Here is an 11736-nt window from a genome sequence, read left to right as displayed (position 1 = left end):
TGACAGCTGTGGGATTTGAACCCACGCCCTTTCGGACCAGAGCCTAAATCTGGCGCCTTAGACCACTCGGCCAAACTGTCTTGATGAAACTAATGTCCACTAAATTAATATTACGATGTTTTTATTATATAACTTATGAATAAATTCTATACTCATTCATCGGTACCGATTTATATTTATATAATTGCTTTTATTAATCCCATCAATATGAAGGAAGGTTGAGAAATATATTTGAAACCATCAAAATTTTTAAGGTAGATTTACAAATTTATATATAATTTGATGAATAATATAATAGTCAAAATAACGTGAGGCATGTTTGAAATGATTTTTTAAAATTTTTAAGCATTTAAAAAGTTATTATAAATAAGTTTGTCAAATGCAAAAATAAGTCATTATATACAAGTTTCACTCGAACTATATTTAGGGTTTAGATACATTTACATACAAGATTAAAAAGATGAATTTAAAATTGAGAATGGTAAATAGTTTGCATATAATTATGACCAAATCACAATATTTTTTATGCTCTTAGGATTATACTCAACTCATTCTTTAATTTATCCAAAAAAAAAAAAAGAAAAAAAAAACGTCATTCTAAGAAGACAAAAAAACACCATTTTTTCTCTAAAAATGAGGTTAAAATAAAGTTGAATGAATAAAATAAAAAAATATAAGAAGACAAGACAAAAATGTGGTAACAATCACCTTCGAAAATGGCTGATTTAGTGTCGTCAATGAATTATATTTATATTATCTCTATTTGTCTTTTTTTTTTTTTTTTTTTTTTTTTTTTTTTTTGAATTATTTGACTTTGCCTTATTTTATGATTATGAGATGGTATGATACTTAGAGGAGGAGGAAGAAGAAGAGGAAGGAAGGAAAAAAAAAAAAAAAAAAAAGGAAAATTCAACATAATTTTCTTCATGATTAAGTTTTATAGTTAAAATTGAGTGACATTTTGACAGCTATAAAGCATATCTAACACTATCTACGTAACCAAACCAAAACCCCACTATTTTAGATGATTGTGGGGGAGAGTAACTCCATTAAATTTATGCCTTAATAATAATGCTACCAACATCTGATTGGCAATATTTCAAAACCCCACTATTTCAAAAATCAAAATATGAAAGTAAATTTCCTCTCTACTCTATATAAATATAGTGTTCACACTTTCAACATCAACCTAACTCAATTAATATAAAATTTATATTATAAAATTTGAGTTTATATTCTTTTTTCCAGATAAATTCATGCATTTTCATTGTTTAATGTGCCTTTTTTTTATTAGAAATTAACATTATACATTTGATTTTTAAGTTTAGTGTGATTTAGAAGTTAGTCTTACAAATGTTCTTACTTAATTAACTTTGAAAAGTACTGATTGTATTTTCATCCTTTAGGATTGATTTAGATGGAATTAAAAGTATTTTCGAGAGTGATTCTAAAATGATTAAAATCACTTATGACATTTTTAAAATCACTTTGAAAATCCTTTTAATCATTCAAAATAAATTTTAATAATATGAAAATGGTGTTTAAAAGTACAAAATTAAATATTGAATTAATTTTGATTGATTAAAGATATATTTCGAAGTGATTTTGAAACCACATCTAAAAAAGAAAGCAAATCATTCACTAAACTCAAGAAAAAGCAGGCTATTTAATGATATGTTGGGGGTAAAAGCAATGAGAAGTAATTTTACAAAATTTTCATTGCAAAAATCCTCAACAACTGACCATGAGAAGGCTCAAAACTAAGTCTCATGCTCTTGAAAGCTGAAAATGAAATGTGTTTATGATGAATTTATTGCTAGAGCAAAAGAAGCTTCATTTATATATATATAAAAGAAATGCAATAAAAACAATCCAACAATTTTACAATTTGGTATCCTCTTTATTGTAAGGTCAAAGCTAAGCTATGATATCTCTGTACAACATAAAGAAAAGAATAATTTTGTGTTGACAATCAATATGAAATTTTCTCTTTTCAAGTAAAAACAAACAGGCCTGAGATTTCAATATCATGCAGGATCGCGGGTACAAAGGTTGTAACCAGAGATGAGTGAACTAAAAGCAAAAGCAACAAAGGCAAGGAAGGACATGCTGACCGATGCACTGGCCAACTGTGTGAACTCGTCTTTTCCCCAATTCGATTGCCAGTCATCAACACGCGTTGCGGCCGAGGAAGACGATGATATGAGAAGATATGCCAATACCTGCCATTACAATCAATAAAACAAGGATTGCATCATTAGTTAATACAGAAACCAAAGCAAGCAAAGTAGCTAACAATCTTGGGATATCAAGAAATTTCTGGTTGAGACTCGAGAGGGTGAAGACTTGATGATTAACAACTATGATTTCATCTCTGGATTGACTTTCTTTAGAACTCAAGAACATAGTTGTACAACCTATAGAATAAATCTTGTTCAAGTAAGATCGTCTGTTTGGATTGGATTTCTAAGTGCTTCAAATCATTTTTTTTCTTCATTTAGCAACACTTTTTAAGCCCTTAAAAAGGTCCATCCCAATAATCCCCTCGATATTTGAGAAACCAAATCTACACTCACGCAAGGACACAATCAATCATTAAAAGAGACAAGTGATCAGCAGATGTAAAATCAAGTTCGTCCCCACTTGAATGATCGTTTTAAATCAAGTAAAGCTTAGTCAAGTTATGAAGCAGAAAAAGGTTTCTCTATGCAATTCAGCGAGTTTCTTCTAGCCCAAGTATGCTATTCATCAGGTAACAGAATTGTACTAAGCAATCCTTTCAGTTTGACCATAGAATCACATTCATTGTAGCAGACTAGCAGTGAAAGCATGAGTCAAACAATATTCATTCAGCTTTGCATATTTGCGGAACTAACCTGATCCATGAAGAAGTCAAAATAACAACGAAATTGATGTCGTATCATATGGTTCTTCTTGATCAGAGTAAAGACAAGATCAAATGCTTGAAATGCCGCATACACGAAAGCAATTATATTCACAGTGAGGCAGTACCTGTTGACAATTAAACTTGATTAGATAATATAAGACAGGAAAACACATATAGACTTCTAGAAAATTGCAAAAAAGAGACCATTTCAAATAATTTGAAGAAAATGAATATGAAATATATCCCTTAAGTACGGCTTTCATGTTATAGCATGAAAAATTGATGTATTCTTGCAATACAAGTGAAGCTAAGAATAATGCCACATGATTGATCACCAAAAGGCATGGAAGTCAAGGAACAACCCTGATAAGTGAGATTGCTTCCACCACAATCCTTCACTCACAGTACACAAACTTGAAATTATATCAAAAACCAACATGAGAATTGAAAACAAAAGACTTGTAACTTAAAGCAGCAAACGACTCGGGGGAGGACATATAAAAGTTGTTATGTTAGAGACTTGGAACATGTCTTAAAAAGTTGTGGGTCAGACTGAATTAAATAGTGTAGTGAAAGGATTCATTTGGACTGTATATCATTGAAACTTGACAATCAATAGGGTGGAACGAAGGTGACAGCTCCATTTTTAACATGGCATTCGTCATTGAAAATAAGACGTACCTTGAAATTGAAGACTACAATTAAAGCACCAAATCATGTGATGACAATGTCGTATACAAGTAACAGAAGGATCTCAAAACCATTAATCCTAATAATTGTTTCAGGCTCTGATTCTCCTTGGAATGAAATTATAGTAAAAACCTATGAATGGATAGCTAATTGGTACGGTAAAAACCTATGAGGTCCCACTGGCCGTACTACAAGTTCAAGATTAGGTATGCATATGTAGTTGACGCCAAGTGCACAGTGAACTAAAATAGTTAAGTCTAGATAGATTAAACCGAAGGAATTGAAGAAACAGACACGTTTCATCAATTCAGGAAGAAGATAACAAAATGAAAATGTAAATTTCACACCAGCCAAAAGCAACTCCAATTCTCTAGTTTAAGAGCACTTAGGTAGTAAAACAGGAGTCAAGAATCAAAAGAAGAAGAAAAAAACCTGTATTCCTTGTAACGATCAAAGGAGTCGCCGCTCCAACCCTGAGTTTTATCAGACGCCATAACTGAAAACGAAATCAAGCAAACCGCCACTTCACAAACTCTAAAACCTAAAGCCGCCTTCGTCAACGCATCGTCTTTCGACCTCCTCGACATCGGCGCCATTTGCTTCACCGGCGATCTTCCACCTCCACCTCCACCTCCACCACCATTCTCCTCACCTCCACCACCAGCCGGCCCTACTTTGGTAACCGACTGCGGCACTTCTTCTTTCATTGCTCGATTAAACATAACCTTAGAAGAAGTCGACCTATCTCCAGTAAAGTTCACGTTCTCCGGCGGCATCCGAGAGCCGGCATAAGGAGACGGAAGGGGAGAGAACTGAGTACTCTTATCAACAACATCAACAACAACAATCGCCTTGGAGTTATCCGGCAGCTTCTCAGGGGAGGTATCGGGAGAGGCATAAGGAGGGGTCTCCGGAGGGTCACCGGCGTCGGATCGGAGCGGGGAATGGAAACGCAATGGTGAATGAGGAGACTCCATATGACTGTGAACCGATGACTCGGAATTTCTTGACGACGATTTCTTCATGGACGACGAGTCGTTCGATCTTTGAGCTTTCAATTTAGTTTCAATCATTTTTTGTTAGAAATTTGAGGGATTTTAATGAAATTATTTTGGAAAAAGAAAAAGGAAAAAAAGAAAAAGGAAAAAGGAAAAAGGAAAGGCTGTTTGGGAAGTCGGAAAAAAAGAAAGGAAAAGCGGAGGACTTTAGTGGGACTCGTCTCTAAGTTCGCGTTTGTAAATTTAAAGCCACGTGGCATCCTTTGATTAATGGGATTAAAGTCGGAGGAGAATATATTCCAGTGTGGTACAGTGTACACAATTTTGAACAAGGTGAAATAATCTGACGTTCAGAATGGGAATAATCACAAGGACTCTGATACACGTAATGTTTAGTGTGACGTGGAAGATTGTAATTTGATGACAAAGTTTTGAGAACAGTGTATGTGACCGTATTTTAGAGCCTCTCCGACAAAGTAAAGTGAGCTGCCAAGCGAAGCCTACGATTCCGTTTATTTATTTATTTTAATTTCTAATCTTTCGTCTGGTTGAATGTGGCGCTCTTACTCCCTTCTTACGACGTCGTTTTTGTAATGAATTTGTGTTCTCCCACTTCCGTCGTGTTATTTCCCTTCAAAATTAGATGCGTCATTAATACATATATAATATACATATATAACATAAATTTTATTTTATAAATTTTACGTTATTCTTACCACTCCCTTAAAAAGCATAATAAAAATTTCTTTTTATTATTTTTAAGTATCCCTACATTTTGAATTTATTCAATATTAATCCATATATTCACTACATATTAACATTTTTACTATAAATTTTAAGAACATATTCAGATATTATATTTTCTTACAATGAAATTATTATTGTTTTTTGATCAATTTAGATGAAATTAACTTTGAGCGAGTTTAAAATTTATTGAAAGTACATAGCATAAAAGTAGATAATTGAAATTACATAGACTAAAATTGAACAAATTTTGGACAAAAGAATATTTTAACCCTAATTTTACTTGCATAATAAACAACATATGTGAGTATCGAAATTTACATGCACTAGGCAATTATCCAACCCTACAATTTTTAGTCATCAAGAAACTTGAGGAATCTCAACATCACAAGGAATTTCAATATCTTAAGGGGGTAGTTGAAGTTTGAATGGTCTGAAAATTTTTTTAAAAAAAAAAAAAAAACACAAAGATTGAGAAGAACATAACAGAAAAGAACAAATGGTTGATAATATTTTAGAGAATATTTGCATGGCTTTGCTTGCAAAAGGAATTTGATAATTATAAATTGTTAGGTTTGCTTCCAAGAACAATGATCAAGTCTAGCCAATTGTAAGGCGAGGTCATCTATGATTGACCGTGCTTCATCATAGGATGTATAAGAGAAGTATCTCAAATTCCTATTAAGAATATCTGTATGCATCCCATCAAATTATCCAATTACATGACGAATTGACTTTACTTCTTTATAGTATTTGAATTATGTGTGATGAAAGTGAGATGCATAAATATAGGTGCAACTGCTCAATATTTAAATCCACATCCAACTGTTATCATGAGACAACCACATTGAATAATTTGTGCGAATCAACTCTAAAATATAGTTTGATAGAATAGCACATAATAATGGAAGCTAGCTTTTTATTTTGCAGGCCCCATTTTCAGCTACAAAAAGTGGAAAGAAAAACTATATACATAAAAATTTCATTCACTCCTTCAAGAAAAGCAAGATTCCAATTTGAAACACCAACTTTATGATCCCTTCTTGCACCTTTTTATTTGCTTCTCCATGGCATAAAAACTTGAAAAGTAATTCATGAAGTAGACTCCCCTCATCCATAATATGTAAAGGCATCATTTTGTAATGTTATGTAGTGGACCTTCCTTACTTACCCACTTCCCTTTACACAAAAGAATATACTTAAAACACAGCCAAGAAAAGCATAGTATTTCTTTATGATCAACAAAAAGAGGAACCACTAGCAATGGCTTTTCTGCTTTAAAGCCACGGTTTACTTTTCATTCCCAATCAACCATAACCTTTCCTGCTTAATCTCCCCCTCTCTTTCCTTTTGTATTTTAGCAATGAATTCAAAAGTTGAGTGCTTTTGTTAATAATAACATAAAAAGCCATCCATCAAGATGCAACACACAACAGCTGTAGTTTGAAAGCTTCATTGAATATTCAGGTTAGGTGGTACTACAAAAGGTCATGGCCTATATTTCACATATTATTGACTAGATGTCAAATATTTTCACAGAAACTCTTCCAGAATCACACCATTATATGTTGAATCATCAAAATTTGATATATACCTCAGGGGAAAAGGGAGTAGAAGATATACTTATAATTATTAAAGACCAAAATTTTGCCTGAAAGAAGAAATGCAGTGGAAAATACGTAGCTGGAAGAGTCTTCTTCGCTCAAACCTTTCGTTATAGAAATTAGAACGTTCTTCCTGTTGTGAAGCCAGGCACTGTCATTCATCAGATTCGAAAAGGAAACTGAATTAAGTTGTGAGGCAGGAATCGAGCATATATCATTCGGGTAACTTCAAGCGGTTGAAGAGTACAAGGAAACTTTGCTCAGGATCTACGAAGAGAAACCCGAGATCTGCACCTTTGACGTATGGCCCAATACCCTGCAGAATTGGAGATGAAATCAAATGTACCGATACAAATACAAATAGTATGGTTCTTATTCTTAGGGAAGTTCTTATCAGTTGACTTACCCTGCCATTTAGTTGGAGAAGTTCTCCATCAACCCATTGTGGATTTCGGAACCCAAGTTCAGCTTTTCTACCTTGACCTTTATAACTTGCAACCTGAATACACAAGATTTAATCTGGGCTGAACATAACATTTCAACAAAATTTAAAGTGTGTGCATCAAAACCTCTCTAACAAGTTTTATTTAGGAAGTCACACACTGCAAACCAGAAAGCATATGCTAACAACCATGGAAAGTTGAAAGGACATATGGTAAATACCACTCCCAATTCATCTGGATACATTCCACGGTTGGCCGTGTGGTTTCCTCTCCCAATTTTAGCCCGAAAAGTGACCTAAACGTATAAAAACATCAGGTCTAGAACACGAGAACGATTCAAAACATGCAAACAGAAAACTTTTCATTGCACTTAACGGGTAAAATCATAACAATATTAGAATTCAATTTAGACCTGGCCGGCAGGAATATTAAGATCACCAGTCAGCTTTACTGCCTCTACATACTCAAAGAACTCCATATCTGAAGTTTTGTCCTTGTTATCCAAATCATTCCAATGTCCAAATTTTCGTCTCAGCTGCACCACCTCAGTGCCATAAGGGCCGAATGCACCAACATAGAGACCTGATCCACAACACGCGTTATCACCATCTAAACACATTGATGCAACTTATGTCAAAACAAGAATAGTCGACTTACCATCAAATGGATCTAGGTCTCCTCTCGATGTGGTAATCCGGTTGAAAGTAGTATATTCAGATAGTTTACTCCGCTTCTGTGCTTGACTGACTGCCAGTTTGACTATCTCACGAACATTCCTTGAAATCTAGAATGAAGTGGTTCGGTGATTTTACAATGAAAAAGAAATTGTAATAGATAGAAGCCACAGGGCATAGGCATTGAGGAGCTTGTCTTATCCATAGTCACCTTAATAGAAACCCTAATTTAAGTAGTACAAACCATATACCCAGTAAGGCAATCAATTCAGAACTCCCCTCCTACTGTACAGGACAGTTAAAGCTATGAAATACCGAAACATACAATTCAATTACAAATCTCATTATTATCTACACTAAGTCTAAACTTTTATGTCAGTCTGATTAGTCAATCTATGTAACTTATTTTGCTTCCTATAAAAGGGGGGAAAAGACAATTTCTCAACCCATGGCATTGGATATAAGCTCACCTTGGGAGAAACCTTATCAACACCCCAAAATGCTTTGGCAAAATCAGCTGGCATAAGCTCAGAAACACCTTGGGCTGCTAAAGCTGCCACTTTGACCTTCGAGACTTTATTTTCTGAAGCATCAAGATCGAGGCCTCTCCCAGGAATATGCAGCACAAAAGAATCTCTATCCATATCCTGAATATAAGCTGGATGGCGTACAAACTCATCCTTTGTAGGAGTCTCTTCACTGTTATGTACAACCCCACCAATATAAAGCTTCATATCTAAATCTTTTTCATCATCACTAGCATCGGTATTCTCACCTAATGGAACTGCCTCAGGCCGAATCTCGTCTAACTTATCCATTTCATCATCAGAATTCCCACTAGTCCCTGTCTTCTCGCTATCTTCTTGCATCAATTGCTTGACAGAGTTAGCATCCTCAATGACTTCCTCAGGAACATTGGTATTCGTTACTTTAATTTTCAATCCCGGAATTTTATCTTTCAAAAAATTTATCACCCCCTTTATTCCCTCCTCAGTAGCTCCTTCCAAAGTGACATCCTTTTCTTCGCTTTGCTCCTTTGTGGCCTCATTCTCTGGAATGTCTACAACAGCTTGATTCTTGACTCCAGATGTGGAGGGGCTATTTGGAGGCTCTGATGGTGGACTTGTTGAGATTTTTGAATTTCCTTTGGATCGTTGCAAATACACTACCTGCAGCGTACACGAATTGAAACAACCTCTCATTAACTTTTAATGTCTGATACATGGTAAAAGACAAACAAACAGCTCCTATTTAAGAAAAAAATAAACATAAATGTATTCTATTGTTAGCCATCGTACCCAACTAAAAGTAAATTTGGCCTGGATTTCTCATGATGCAAAGCAAAAGATATTGGATTTGAGATAGAGAATAAGCATTAAATTATGGGTTAAACATAATTTCACTCCTTAGCAAACTGAAAACCCTTGAGTTCCAATTTTAAAAGCAAAACCTCAATGCAGGTTATTTACGTCCTATTCAATTGAACTCTGAAGCCAAGTAGGCAGCAAAAATCTCAAATTTGAAAGAGAACATGAGAAGGCTTATATGACAGATATAAAATCAATATTTACTCAGAAAAATGGCTAACAATTTCAACTTTTCAAGTGAGGATGCAGTATAGCACCTGCATGACATATTTCTCTTCATCATCTTTGACAATAAAAATCTCAAACAGTGGAGTTCCTGGTGATGCAGTGACCAACTGTCTGTGGCAGACAATAATTATGAGTGAGAGTTTCCTAAATAATAATGGTGTCTGTTTTCACAAATGAGACAGAGATTTTACCTTGGACTGTAACCCCTCCCAATAAATCTCCCAACACCAGGAGTTATACGTATTAATCTGCCAAAGGGATCATCAGAATCTTGAGAGTACCCCACCCACCATCCCACCTGCTCAAAAAATGGGAAATGTCAACAAATTTTCATTAAAAAGTAGATAGATTTGATTTCAGCAAATATCATGTCCCAGTCTCCCTTGTATTGAAAAAAGCCAATAAGGACATTGTGATATTTCATATAGAAAGCATATCAGATCGTGAGAAGAAAAATCAAATGTTTATTCAAGAAGGCCCTGAGAGACGGCACGGCAACTGGCTCATAATTAAAAGACCAACTTCCCATGTTTATCACCTGATAAGTAGATAACTACGAACCACTTCTGTTTCATTGTTCATTAACAAATTTTTGGCAACAAACTTAGGAAGACACGTGAGAAAAAGTATCCCAATTCAGCATATAAAGATAACAATGATCAAGAAATAAAGGGCATGTTTGGAAAAGCTTTCTAAGTACTTAAAAATGTGTTTTTAAGCACTTCAAAAGTCATTTCAAATAAGCCCCAAAATGTTTTTGGGTAAAATCCTGCAAAATTACCAATCCACTTCCTGTGCATTTACACAACATCGAGGCATCTTGGTATCGCTCATCCTCTATTGCACACTGCAAATGTATAGAAAAGTTACACTAAGAGGTGCCATAAAGTGGACAATCTTGGCAAGTAACATAGATCTTGTTTTGACCTTCAACTGGTGCATAATTTCAGCAACACTGTCCTTTTGTGTAGTTTCAGCAATCGCCAGTTTCAATTTTGCAGCTTCTTCAAAGTCTTCTTTCTCAACAGCCTCTTCAAGTTGAAACTGTAACACACCGGCTAGAACTCATGAGCCAATAACAAGTAAAATACCAACTAAATTAACAAAGGAGTAGAATTCAACATAACAACAACAAGAACACTAACATGTAATAAAAAGTAAGGAAGTACATATGTAAGAGAACAATTGATTAAACTATTGCTCACAAACATGTTTGTTCAAATTACCCAGTTGAGTTGTGTTTGAGAAGTGAAATATGGAAAAAAGCAAAACGGGTGAAAAAAAACGGCTGAAAAGACAACTGAAAAAGAAGATAAAATCCAACTATTACATTAGAGAATGAACATAAAATTCCATTTCATGACCCTAATTTTTCATTAAGAGGCATTAAAACTCTCAACTCTAATCATCACCCGAACAAAGAATAAAACCCACTCGATAAAATCCAGAGTCATCCCAATCTCTCATGTACACAAACAAATCATGACGGAAAGAACCGCACCTTGAGAACAGAGGCAAAGCTTTCAGCCTGTTCCATTTCAGAGAAATACCGGTTCCACCTAACCCAATCCCATTCCAAACATGATGAAGAAGATGAAGACGAAGAGTTACTATTGGTGTTGCTAGTACCGCCATTTCCAGTGCAACGACAAAACAAGGCAGAATTTCTAGGATTTCTGGTGGAAGTAATAGAAAGCTTCGGCTGATTGTGAATAGCGCAACCCCAACTCATAAACAGCTTCGAATCATTAGATTTCTTGGGAGATGAATCGAAACAACAAAAGGGACTGAATTGGATCATGGGTATTGCTTGTCCAGCAACCCCCATCTTGCAGATTTCACTGTTCTTCGGCTCTCTTGACTGCCCCCTTCGTCTTCTTCTTCTTGTTGTTCTTGTTGTTCTTGTTCGGGTTGGGTTGGCGTTAGATTTTGAGAACTTCCAGTGTAGGTGTGAGAGGGAAAGAAGAGAAAGAAGTCTGTGATCGATGAAAGGATAGAATTCTTCGTGCCTCGGATAACCTTTTAGCCTATTTTCAATAACAAGGCCCATCAAGATTTGTAGGCTTCCTTTATGAACAAAAACAGCTCTTATGGCTACCTG

The 11736-nt window shown here is 35.0% G+C and overlaps 2 protein-coding genes and 1 non-coding gene across 3 annotated transcripts; all 3 read right to left on the bottom strand.

Annotated features, from left to right (window-relative positions):
- On the bottom strand, window positions 1-80 carry TRNAL-UAG. Its single transcript has one exon. It is a non-coding gene; the product is annotated as a tRNA-Leu (tRNA).
- Window positions 81-1844: 1764 nt separating this feature from the next.
- Window positions 1845-4798, bottom strand: LOC120070642 (CASP-like protein 4A2). The gene is made up of 3 exons (XM_039022471.1): window positions 4010-4798; window positions 2877-3012; window positions 1845-2222 (listed from the first exon to the last, which is right to left on the bottom strand). The coding sequence occupies exons 1-3, from the start codon at window positions 4648-4650 to the stop codon at window positions 2028-2030; spliced, it is 972 nt and encodes a 323-aa protein (XP_038878399.1). The 5' UTR covers window positions 4651-4798; the 3' UTR covers window positions 1845-2027.
- A 1889-nt stretch (window positions 4799-6687) lies between these two features.
- LOC120071311 (protein EXECUTER 2, chloroplastic) lies at window positions 6688-11736 on the bottom strand. The gene is made up of 11 exons (XM_039023507.1): window positions 11137-11736; window positions 10563-10679; window positions 10417-10482; window positions 9827-9933; window positions 9665-9746; window positions 8511-9209; window positions 8024-8150; window positions 7779-7948; window positions 7587-7661; window positions 7330-7422; window positions 6688-7239 (listed from the first exon to the last, which is right to left on the bottom strand). The coding sequence occupies exons 1-11, from the start codon at window positions 11683-11685 to the stop codon at window positions 7138-7140; spliced, it is 2187 nt and encodes a 728-aa protein (XP_038879435.1). The 5' UTR covers window positions 11686-11736; the 3' UTR covers window positions 6688-7137.

This window comes from Benincasa hispida, chromosome 2 (assembly GCF_009727055.1).
Source record: "Benincasa hispida cultivar B227 chromosome 2, ASM972705v1, whole genome shotgun sequence".
NCBI lineage: Eukaryota > Viridiplantae > Streptophyta > Magnoliopsida > Cucurbitales > Cucurbitaceae > Benincasa > Benincasa hispida.
The sequence above is the reverse complement of the archived record's forward strand: the minus strand, read 5'-3'. Positions and strand labels throughout refer to the sequence as shown.

What these genes read in the sequence shown, in the direction of transcription:
- LOC120070642 (XM_039022471.1), bottom strand. Translation starts at nt 4,650, where the DNA reads ATGATTGAAACTAAATTGAAAGCTCAAAGATCGAACGACTCGTCGTCC. An exon ending in GATCGTTACAAGGAATACAG is followed by an intron (nt 3,013 to 4,009) that starts GTTTTTTTCTTC and finishes AATTGTCAACAG; the next exon opens with GTACTGCCTCACTGTGAATA. An exon ending in TTGACTTCTTCATGGATCAG is followed by an intron (nt 2,223 to 2,876) that starts GTTAGTTCCGCA and finishes TTGTAATGGCAG; the next exon opens with GTATTGGCATATCTTCTCAT.
- LOC120071311 (XM_039023507.1), bottom strand. Translation starts at nt 11,685, where the DNA reads ATGGGCCTTGTTATTGAAAATAGGCTAAAAGGTTATCCGAGGCACGAA. An exon ending in GGGAGGGGTTACAGTCCAAG is followed by an intron (nt 9,747 to 9,826) that starts GTAAAATCTCTG and finishes TGTCTGCCACAG; the next exon opens with ACAGTTGGTCACTGCATCAC. An exon ending in TTCTCCAACTAAATGGCAGG is followed by an intron (nt 7,240 to 7,329) that starts GTAAGTCAACTG and finishes CCAATTCTGCAG; the next exon opens with GGTATTGGGCCATACGTCAA.